At 33.8% G+C, this 11,673-nt stretch overlaps 3 protein-coding genes across 4 annotated transcripts; 2 read left to right on the top strand and 1 right to left on the bottom strand.

Moving 5' to 3' along the window:
• The first annotated feature begins 303 nt into the window (after window positions 1–303).
• Eb1 (microtubule-associated protein RP/EB family member 1) lies at window positions 304–5,489 on the top strand. Of its 2 annotated transcripts, none has more exons than XM_076125256.1 (6): window positions 304–463; window positions 814–1,103; window positions 2,165–2,396; window positions 3,050–3,153; window positions 3,243–3,398; window positions 4,007–5,489. In XM_076125256.1, the coding sequence occupies exons 2-6, from the start codon at window positions 837–839 to the stop codon at window positions 4,073–4,075; spliced, it is 828 nt and encodes a 275-aa protein (XP_075981371.1). In that variant the 5' UTR covers window positions 304–463; window positions 814–836; the 3' UTR covers window positions 4,076–5,489. The 2 variants fall into 2 exon arrangements, with proteins under 2 accessions (XP_075981371.1, XP_075981370.1); XM_076125255.1 differs by lacking the exon at window positions 2,165–2,396 and adding an exon at window positions 1,696–1,933.
• Window positions 5,490–6,029: 540 nt separating this feature from the next.
• LOC142979998 (uncharacterized) lies at window positions 6,030–10,104 on the bottom strand. The gene is made up of 5 exons (XM_076125252.1): window positions 9,762–10,104; window positions 9,361–9,643; window positions 7,575–9,245; window positions 7,370–7,492; window positions 6,030–7,279 (listed from the first exon to the last, which is right to left on the bottom strand). Exons 1-5 carry the CDS (start codon window positions 9,822–9,824, stop codon window positions 6,177–6,179), a joined length of 3,243 nt encoding a protein of 1,080 aa, XP_075981367.1. The 5' UTR covers window positions 9,825–10,104; the 3' UTR covers window positions 6,030–6,176.
• Window positions 10,105–10,232: 128 nt separating this feature from the next.
• On the top strand, window positions 10,233–11,615 carry mRpS9 (mitochondrial ribosomal protein S9). Its single transcript, XM_076125254.1, has one exon. It carries the CDS (start codon window positions 10,336–10,338, stop codon window positions 11,566–11,568), a length of 1,233 nt encoding a protein of 410 aa, XP_075981369.1. The 5' UTR covers window positions 10,233–10,335; the 3' UTR covers window positions 11,569–11,615.
• The last annotated feature ends 58 nt before the right edge of the window (window positions 11,616–11,673 follow it).

Genomic DNA, 11,673 nt, shown 5'->3' with positions numbered 1-11,673 from the left:
GCGTTCTGAAATTGAATCACATATTTTAGAGAACTTTTTCAATGGTTTTTAGGTTTCGGATCTAGCCTAGATCTGTTAAAAATTTAGTTAATAATTGCAAATGTTTTAAAAGTAGACATATCTTAGAGACTTACTCTCAAATTCTGCGATGAAAAATCTACTATAGGTAAAGTAACAAAGCAAAATTAAGAAATTTAAGTGGTCGTTATTATAAATTGTTGTACCTAGTTGTTTGTTAGGTAATTTAGTAACAAATCTATGGTGCAATAAGTAGAGTATAAATCATAGTGCAGTAGAAGGTTAAAAAATGTTTGAGTTGTGTCTATGCAAAATTTTTGTCTATGACAATACGGAAAGAACACGGCGAGCGTTTTTGGACAAAAATTTAACGTGTTAGATTACCTTGTTAGTTCCTATGCGTTAAATTGAAGAATATATAATTCCAACACTTTATTTATCAAAGGTACGTTATGTGTAAAATAATAATTCAAATTACATAGATGTACCGATAACTTTCATCATGCGGCGCTACAGTTTTTTTGATGAGTCGTCTCGACTGGCCTCTGTCATATTATTATCACCACATCCGTTGTTGGCGACGTTTACTGTTATTTTTTATTATTAAACTTTAGTCAGGTCGGGTATACCACAACTAACAGGTGCTCAAATGTGTGTTTTGGTATACTATCAACGAGTTGTCGGGAAATCGTCACGGATATACCACGACCTATTTTTAGATCGGCTTTCTTTTTTCTGAGTCGCATTGCTGTCGGTTTTAAGCCGGTCTTATATCTCTGTTGTTGGAAATTGTAGACGCAGATATCAAAGTAGCAAAGATGGCAGTGAACGTGTATTCAACGAACGTGACTTCTGAGAATTTGTCAAGACACGATATGTTGGCGTGGGTGAACGACTGCCTCCAGTCGAACTTTGCGAAGATCGAGGAACTGTGTACAGGTGCCGCGTATTGTCAGTTCATGGACATGCTATTTCCTGGCAGTGTACCTATGAAGAGAATCAAGTTCAAAACAAATCTTGAACATGAGTACATACAGAATTTCAAAATATTACAAGCCGGATTCAAAAAGATGGGAGTGGACAAGGTAAATGTTATATTTTGTTATTTGTTACTAACAGACTAAACTAACTCATCCAAATGTTTTCAAATGTATTGTGTGTTTATTTATTACCATCCAATAATATTGTAAGTTGTGTAGTAACACAAAGCTCATAGGTACAGGGTTTATGCATGTATTAAAATCGGTTTTCTTGTGTAATTTAATTAACCAGGAATCACATAATTAACCTTTTTGTTATTTGAATGAGTAAACGCTGAAGATTAGAAACAAGTCAGCCTTTAAACATGTTAGTCCTAAAACTTATTAGAAGGCTATTTCTAGTACAAGGTATCTAGAAAACTAGGAGGAAATTATGCTACTTTGCCTACTGTATGTAATTATTATTTAAGGATAACATGCATATTCCCTTTATAGTCCATACCACATGTAGTGCTACACTAATGATTTATAAATGCTCATCTTGAATAAAATACCACTATTTATGTCACAACTCAAACTTTAGACTGAATAGTGTAATAGAATAGAATACAGCCCCTTATGTTCTTTCTAGTTGTTTATCCACAGAGTATGTTGACAAATTCACTATTATGCTGCTATTATATTATGTAATTTATAGGTAATACCAGTGGACAAGCTGATAAAGGGGAGATTTCAAGACAATTTTGAGTTTTTACAGTGGTTTAAAAAGTTTTTTGATGCAAATTATGACGGGCGCGAATATGACGCGTTCGATGCGCGCGGTGGCTTCACAATCGGGTCTGGGGCTTGTGACTCTGGAGTACCGTTGTGTGGAGCAGCTCCACCACCGCCCAGAGCAGCTACTCGGCGGCCAGCTCCTTTGCACCATTCTGGCAGTATGCATCCGCCGAATCAAATATTGCACCCCATTTTCTCATCACATTTAGAAACATCACTAGTGACTTGTTAGCATTGCAAATTGTCAGTATCATAACAAGAACATCAAATCACAATGTTTCTAAGTGTGGTCAATATACACATGTTTAGATATAGACTGCAGGTAGCGGCACCTTTTGTAGTCTTTGTTGATTCTTTTTATTTTACCTTTTCACTTTTTTCTTTTGTAGATAGTACCCATTGACAGACTGGTGAAGGGTCGTTTCCAAGATAACTTTGAGTTTTTGCAATGGTTCAAGAAATTCTTTGATGCCAACTATGGAGGCACGGAATATGACGCGGTGGCGCAGCGAGAGGGTCTGCCCATGGGGCACGGGGGCTCCAGCGCCCCGAGGGCCGCGCCCGCCGCCGTCAAGAAACCGACGGCGCCCGTCGCCAAAGTCGCAGCTAGACCCCAAACCAGTACTATTTTGTTTTCTTATGATTATTGATTTGTGTTAATAATTTTGCTTTTTGAGTTGCAAAGATTAATGAGCTCAAATGATAACAAGATTATTTATGTAAACATTGGAACCATTGCACTATATAAGTAAATAATTATTTGTGCCAATATAATTGTCCCACCTATATATTATAAAATGAATATATCTGCGTCAGTAATATTAAAGTATTAATGTACATAGTGTATATTGAGTATTATACATATAGTCCGACCGCACCTGCACAGTAATATAATGCACAACATAGTTACTCATATTTGCACAGCATGTTATCATTGTTTTTTCATCATAAGTCTGTTCAGTTTTTGATACAGCCAAATGACTCACATCACCCAGTCATATTATTTGTTTATTATTCAATTTATATTCCTTGAATTATTATCAATGTAGTAGATCATCTATATTTATGTAAACTTATATTATTATCTTGATTTTGCTTGTTATATCCTGATCAATTACTTTAATGTGGCTTATGTTTATTGGTCTGTGTTATATGTTTACATGTACATAATTTACAATCAGATTAAATAACTGCTATAAATATACAAAGCCTTTATAGATATTTGTGTTGTTTGTCTACTTTCACATTTTAACCACATTTTTCATAATTTTCAGTTGGAAAAGCTAACAGCACAGTAAGGTCTCCCCCAGTCAATCTATCAAGAATAAATCAAAGTGCTAAGGGGGATTCTAAAGTCATTGATGAGCTTAATCACCAGGTATTTATATTGACTATAATGAAATTTTATGCTAATCCTTCAAATTCGTTTGAATTATGAAATATTATAAACATGTATGATTTTCTCAGATAAATGAATTGAAGGCCACAGTTGATGGCTTGGAGAAAGAAAGGGACTTCTATTTTGGCAAGCTCCGGGATATAGAGGTGATCTGTCAAGAGATGGAAGAACAACCAAATGCTCCAATTGTTCCGAAAATTTTGGATATTTTATATGCAACTGAGGTATGGACAATTTAATTTTATACCCACATCTTTACCTTAAGTATATTTTTATATGAATTATTGACATGAAACACAAACATCAAGGCAAATGTTGAGTTATAAATCAAATTAACTACCTATCAAACATTAAAGTCATTTAAATACCAGTCTATTTCTGATGTTTTCCTAATGACAACATGTTCTAATTGTGTTCTTATTTTCCTTGAGTTATTACACTAAAGCAATGGTTTTACCTCTTTATGAAGCTATATCAATTTTAAAACGAAAGGTATATAACGGATTACTAGTATAATAACATTATTTCAAGGGCATCTCATCAAGTGCCATTTTCAAAGATTGATCTAATCAATTCACAGATCAAAATGTCTTTAAATTCGCAACAATTTTTAAAATAGCAAGTAGGAAGAGATTGCATAATGTTTACAACAAGTTTTATAATGTTTCGGTCATTAAATACCGTGATCATTTGAAATGTGAACTGATACTAGCATTGAGGTATATATTGTTATATTATCAGTTAATAGGATGTGACTTTAATTGAGCTATATTTATAACAGTAACAGATATTATGTTTTCCTTAAAGTAACATTGAATATTGCCATTTGCAGGATGGATTCGCGCCTCCAGAGGAAATAGACGGTGACAACCCTCACCCACCTGAAGAAGATGAATATTGAAACATCAATGTATCTACGCGTATCATAGTGCTCTTTGTATATTACATATATCAAATCGAAATTATCGCTTAACAATCATCGACAGTATCGAGTGCTTAGTATTTCACAGCCAATGAGTCGTAATTGAATCATGTAGGTTAATATTCAGAAACAGTGGCCCTAAAATGGCTTAACATGTAGCTAGTGTTATGAAATACCTACTATAAACATATAAAATGTGTAATAAATAAATGTTACAGTATATATTCACTAGGCTTGTACATTGTTGCTGCAAGTTGTAGTTAATTCTCAAGATTAGTTGTATAGATAATATTTGTCAACACTTTTCCGTGTGTGTGTTGAACTGTGTTGTGCTATTGAACGCGTTATGAAATATAATACTGTGTGAATTTACTTGTGTCCTATCTTACAGCTTTATCAGATTGTGGATTATATTTTGACATGTGCATGCTCTGTAATACATTTTTATACACATTCACGTGGCTGTGTCATATCTAAGTGCATTCCTTTACACTGGAGCGTAGTTTCTTGACAGATTTTATTTCTAATTCTGTATGCTCTTCCGAGGGAGTAACCCCATTTCTTGTGTAATCTGAAAGTTGTGTGGTGAAGATTGACTGCAGTATGTAAGGAAAAGCTGTCTGACATCATTTTTGGGCCACTGGTGCCTGTATAAAATGTGCATTTAATAGGTTGTTAAATTATTGGAAGAGATTTACTGTTAATTGTTTAATTCTGTTATAATAATGATGCAGTTAAGTGAAATTATTAACTTCTGTTCGAAATTATAACATTTTGTGTACAATTGATTAACATGTGAATAAGAATCAGATCTGAAAGCAGCTAACGAAATTGCAGTGTTGTATTTGTCATGTATGTTGGTAAAATTATATCATTGATTGGTTTCATGTAGTGTGATATTTACATGACCACAATTATTTAGGTTAATCAAAATACAAGACTTGAACTTGAATATTTGCACTATTATAACTAACTTTAGGAAGTATAACTAATACATAATATTCAAAATATTTTTATTTAGTAGATTATACATCCTTAGACGCGTCGAAAAAACTAACGACTTGTTGGCGGAAAAAAAGATGTTATTCGCTGGTTAAGATAAATAGATAATTAATTTATTTACTTTAGCATTCATAAATTGCCTTAACAGCAGATATTAATTGCCTCTGGTTTTCAGATTGTGAATGTCTTATCGAATAAAATAATAACTTTATTAATACTTGTGTTTATATTATTTTACACCAGTTTTTGAATACATTTCCAATAAAAAGTTTAATATTTTTATTAATTAACGGCATACATATCACTACAGTTCAGAATTACATGTGCTTAAATACAATTGTTTCCTTTATTGTGACCAAAATATTAAATAAAAGCTTCCACGTAAATAAAACTGTCTTCTCATTCTGTTCTATCAGACTTTATAAGTAAAACAACAATGTTTTAATAATGAACCTTTATTTCAATCTTACAATAAATCATTTTAAACAAACCATTCATTATCATTTCATTACAATACTATCTACATAATATTATACTCACAAAATTCACAGAATTAAACGAAATATTTTTTTATAATAACAATTTCTATTATTAGAATACTACCATGATTAAAAGTTGATTAACTCATCAAGCTGTTATAGATTGGGGTTCAATACAGTCAAACACCAACTCAAGTACCAGGCATAAGTTATATAAATATTTAAAACCTCTGTTATTGTAATATTGTTATTACGTAAAAGTAAAATATTAGGGCTGGATGCTTTGGTTGCGGACTGTGTCGCTGGCTTTAACTTTAACAGAAGTCTCCAATAAAATGTACACAAAAAAATATTTGTCGTTTTCAGTTAAAACAAGTCAATAATAAATTAATATGGCAGCTACATTACCCGTATGATGCTGACCAAAGAACAGATAAAAACAAGATGCAGAAGCAATTCTAAAATATACATCTGAAAATTAATAGATAGACAATACATTGGCTTGAATAAAACCATAGAAAGGATCATACAGTTTTACGAACTTCAACCTTAAATGCATTTTATAACACTTGATATCTACAAGTAAAATACCTCGGCCGTCATCGTTTTTTAATAGTTGATTTGTAGTTATCTATTGATCTATTTTGGCTAGGAGTTCGACATGATCTTATAGGGCGGTCAATTCTTGGCGATTGATATTTTAATTTATCTTTTGGACTTCTTATTTGCTTTGCTACCTTTGCCTTCGATTGTTTGGGACTTTTGCGTGTTAGAGTAGGAGTTAATGATTTATTGGCATTTTTCGTATTTGGTTTGTTAGTTACCTTTGCAGATGTTTTATTTTTATTATTCTTTACTTCTGTTGCTACATTGCTTTGCCCGGATTTTTTAGGTAGTTCGTTAGTTTTGGTTTTCTTTGTAGAATGTTTAGGGTTTACATCGGCAGTTAGTGAAAGATCTTCAATAGAGGTTTCATTTAAGTAATTTTTTCTCTTCGTCGCCCGGTTTGGCATCATGTTGAGTGGGCTGATATCAAATTGCCGTGATGATCTAGAATTTTCTATGGAGCTGTTTTTACTGGGAGTACGACAAGACCTTATTGGGCGACCATTGGGAGATTGAGATGTAATTTTATTTTTTGGACTCCTAATTTGCCTATCTTGTTTAGGTTTTGTTTGTTCAGGACTTTTGCGTGTACTCGACGATGATCTCGATTTACTAGTATTCTGTTTATTAGCTTTAGGTTTTGTCGTTTTCGATGTAACTTTATTTTGAACTTCTGCTTTCGTGTTCGTATTTGTACTAGTTTTGTTAAGAGATTCAGGTTTCGCTTTACTTTTTGCGACATTTTTATTTTGATCATTCTTTTGAGTTTTTGCTTCTGGATTTTTAATAGGCTCTGTGGAAGGTGGAGTAGATTTTGTTGGATTTTTATTCGTATTTCCTGACTTTGATTTTATTTCTTGGAAGGAGGTTTCACAGCATTTTTTTTTCTTCGATGTACGATGCGATCGAACACTGAGGGAACTAATGTTTAATTTTCTCGTACTGTCTGTAGTGTTGTTCAGAATTGTATCGTTTTTAGTTTTGTTCAGCCACCTAGAGGTTCCCAGACCTTGCGCTTTTTGCTTTGATACGGGACTGTGTGGGACTGCAAAAGGAGGCTTAAAAACTTGTTTTGTAGATTCATCTTCATTATTCTCTGAAAATAAAAAAAATATCATCAAAAACTGAATTACTTTATAGATTTCAGAATAAGTTAATGCAAATGACAAATATTTTCAAAAGGTACCTTCTGCCTGCTTCTCTGGGATAGCATATTTTTTAACTTTGGGAACTTGACATTCTGCATCACTCTCGAAATCAGTATCCCAAAATGTCTTGGCGGAAATTTTTGCTGCACTCTTTGTTGTATCTGTAATGCACAAAATATATATTAGAATGTTATCATAAAACTATACTTAGAGAAATAATATTTCAACCTTGTTTATACATACTTAAATTTGTTGAATTTGTGCTTTGATCAACTATTGGTGTTTGTAATTTGGCAACTTGATTGTGTTGTAATTTTTCTACAAGTATTCTACATTCTCGAGGTTGATTTTGGCTTTTCTCAACAGTTTTAGTAGTTTTAGCTTTCAAATCACAATTGTTGTTAACATTATTTTTCTTAGTGGTATCTTTTTTAGTATCATTTTGGAATATTTCTTCATCAGTGAAAGTGTCACTAACATCATGTTCATTACACATTGATATCACTGACGTTACATCCCACCTGTCATCATCATCTTTCTTATTTGAATTATTTCCATCAGTTTTAGTTTGGTTCATAGTTGTCTGGTTAGTGATATTGATACGGTCAGGTGGTACTATCTTGTGAATCAAATCTAATAGATTATTATCCTCTTGTACTTCTCTATTTAAACATGATTGAGATGTCACTAGTTTTCTAGCTTTATTCTTCTCCTTCTGCAATGCTTTGTACACATTCTGAGGGCTATTAACTCCATCACTGCTCAGGTTAGCTTTTTCTGCAACATCAAGCTTCTGGGTAAATAGTTTTCTCTTGATAAAGCTTGGGCGCATAGAAACGTCACTGGGTAGTGTAGATTCAGCTTGTTCTATTGGTGCAACATCATCTTTAGGTTTTTCTTGAACTATTGCAGGTTTAACAGGTTCTGCAATAGTTGCAACTTTTGGAGGTGTAGGTTCCACAAAACCTGTTAAAGGTTGTTTTGATTTGGCTATTACTTTTTCTTGTACTTTTGGTTTTGATTTCCTTACTGGTAATGTAGGCATAGCAAATTCAAAATTATTTGTATTTTCATTATTATTGTTAACAACTTTATTGTTCTTTGCCTTTGATGGAACCTTTTTGATAGGAGATTTTACAGGTGAAGATAGTTTACTTCTCTTTTTATTTGGAAGACTTGAGTCATCATCACTTTCTAAACTCCTTTTACGCTGAGATTCTATACTTTTCTCTCTAACAGTCACTTCAGAAAATATTTCTTCATCACTACCACTTTCCAGGTTATTCACTGGTTTTTCATTTGATGCATTTTTTATTTTACCATTCTGTCTACAGTTTTCAGTATTTTTATGATGATTTTCTGAACTTTCTGGTATAACAGTTGAAGCAACTGATCTGTTAAATCTTTGGGATGGTAAAAGAAATCCATTTTTAAATCTTTCTTGCTGAGTAAGTATTGGATTATTGTGCTTTGGAATGGAAGTACTATTCAAATTCTGACTTCTATGGTGATTACTAGTGTTAATTGAAAACATGTTTTTAAATGTACTTTGTTTAAAATTGTCTGAGCAATCCTTTAACATGTCACTGTCTCTGACTGTTTTTCTAAAGTCAGTGAAATCCATTCTTGCTGAATTACTGCAGGACATATTTTCTTTGTAAGAGGTCTTGACCGACCTACAGTCATCACTGCTTATAGAGGAATCACTGCCTTGTTCCCCTGAGTCATCTCCTGATCTCCTCCTGCTACCTTTCAAGAACAATCTCATGTTTCTTCTCTTTTCAATTCTCTTCCTGACACGCTGCTTCATCAGTTTGTGGTATGCGTCTTTAATTACTTTCAGATCATATTTGTTGAACTTTACATTTTTGAAAGCAAATGCAATGTCTGCTGCACTCACACTTGCACTAGAATCTGAAATTTAAGGAATACAATTAATTATACACAGGCCAGTGGAGACTACTGGAGATCATTGCTTGTTACTTAAAATTTACATAAGTGAACTATTATCAGATATATCTTATCTTACCAATACTTCTCATGGACATAGGGGAACCACTTCTTCCATTGTACACCGATTTCTGCGAGCCCATTCCATTGAAGTGATGTTGAAAGTTTCGCGGTCTTATGTCACAAGCGCTCTGTATCGACATTGGCGAAGTCTCTCTTCTGTAATATATGCTCCTTTGGTCTGACACAGATTCGGCATACCGTTGCCGCTCGAAATTCCGAGGCATGCACATTGTAGAGGTCATCTGATTACGAAAACTAAAGTTGGTTATGTTTGTGTTTGGACCTCTCGCGCTCACGGTCTGAAAAACAATAACAATATTTTTTTAAGTACTTGATCATTCTTATGATTTCATTTATATAGTGATAATACGCATGCTGTATCTATTTGGTAATTCTCAATGGGTGTATTCAACTTACAGTGTTCACATTCTGAAACGTAAAAACGTTAGGATTGGAAATCTCACTTTCACTGTCAGTCATTTTGCTTTATTATGCTATACAATTAGTTCGGTTTCATTAACCTGAATATCACACACAACACACTTTTCAAAGTCACGGCACACAGTTATTCACGAAAAACAAATTATTCCCATTCAACTTTTTAACGGTCCATTTTGTTTACAAATTTAAACCAAAGGCAACCGCGAGCGCGACGCCGCACAATATGTGTTGCTACTATTAAATTATTACAAATATTTTTTCCAAACCATAGAGCTTATTGGGCAATGCAACGATTTTAACTGTGTTCACATAGGCTCATTGAACGGCAGCGCATAAATGAGTGTTGAGTACTGTTGAGCTAGTATAGACGTAGCTTTAGTCTAAAATGCTTGCCAAATCAAAAATAAATAAGAAAGAATTTATCATCTATGGACTATGGGTCTCATGAACTTTTGACATATATAAATAATTGACTGACTGAATGTTTAGTTTTGAGGTTATAATGAAGATTGAATAAACGAGAAAGAATGGTTATTTAAAGTATAATGTAATGTACTATAACAATTTTAAAATGTCTCTTACAATTATAAGGCAACTGGTACCACCAGCGAAATCTTTCTGTGTAAATAATATCAAATTGAGACAGCCTATTGTTTGCAATTTGTATAACTACAGTACCAAAAGCCCTGTTGCTGCAGGATCCGACAATGTCCTCAATAACTTAACTGACTGGGAGACGTTAAGTCGGAAGAAGAAGGTCAGCAAAGCTATGAAAGCCTATTTAGAAAGGGCTCAAGCTCATGATGAATTTATGAAGACCCAGCAGTTTGAATATGCCATTGGTAAACGGCACTTAGCAAACATGATGGGTGAGGATCCCGAGACATTTACACAGAAAGATGTCGATCGAGCTATCGAATATTTGTTCCCCAGCGGAATTTACGACCCTGCTGCAAGACCACTCATGAAACCTCCAGAAGAAATTTTCCCTGCAAGAAAAGCTGCTGAGTTTGATGAAGCAGGACGTCCCCATCATTACTTGTTCTATACAGGAAAACCAAATTTCTTTAAAGTCATGTACGATGCAGCAGAAAATATCCAACAAGCTTATGTTTTTGAAGATAAAGTAATAAGAAAAAAAGCTACACCAGATCCTAATAGCAGTTTGAATTTAAGTTCCAGTGTATGGGTGACAAAAGATCAATTGGAGCAAATATTGGTTGAGAGCATAACTGATTTAGAGTATGATAACTTCAAATTAGTTATGGAAAGACTGGCTTCATTACCTTATGCTTACAGATTTAAAGAGTTTATAGAGAAGTTCAGAAAACCTCTTGGCTCCCAAAGATTTGCCTTGGAAATCCCTAAACCAAGCTATGATGATGATGGGCGTGCCTTTGTAACAACTTATGAATGCTTAAGAAAGAAAGCTAGAGGTGATGTCACTATTAGATCTCCAGGCACAGGAAAAATTACAATAAATGGCAAAGATTTGACATACTTTGATGATGTTCAATCAAGGGAGCAAGTTTTGTTCCCTCTCATATTTACTGGTATGCAAAATAAGGTAGATGTTGAATGTAATATTGAAGGAGGAGGTCCTTCCGGCCAGTCTGGAGCTATACGCTGGGGTATTGCATGGAGTCTCCGTAGTTTTGTCGATGCTGAAATGCTTAAGCAGATGCAAGTTGCAGGTTTGCTAACCAGAGATCATAGACGTCGTGAACGCAAGAAGCCTGGTCAACCAGGAGCCAGAAAGAAGCCGACTTGGAAGAAGCGATAGTATTTTAAAAATGTGGTTCACATTTTAAATAAATTGTTTTAGATGAATATTCTACCTTTTATTTTCTTTGCTCTATTTGTTTTCCATATTCTTAAAATGTTTACA

This window comes from Anticarsia gemmatalis, chromosome 17 (assembly GCF_050436995.1).
Source record: "Anticarsia gemmatalis isolate Benzon Research Colony breed Stoneville strain chromosome 17, ilAntGemm2 primary, whole genome shotgun sequence".
NCBI classification, from domain to species: Eukaryota; Metazoa; Arthropoda; class Insecta; order Lepidoptera; family Erebidae; genus Anticarsia; species Anticarsia gemmatalis.
This window is presented reverse-complemented; position numbering and strand designations above follow the sequence as displayed.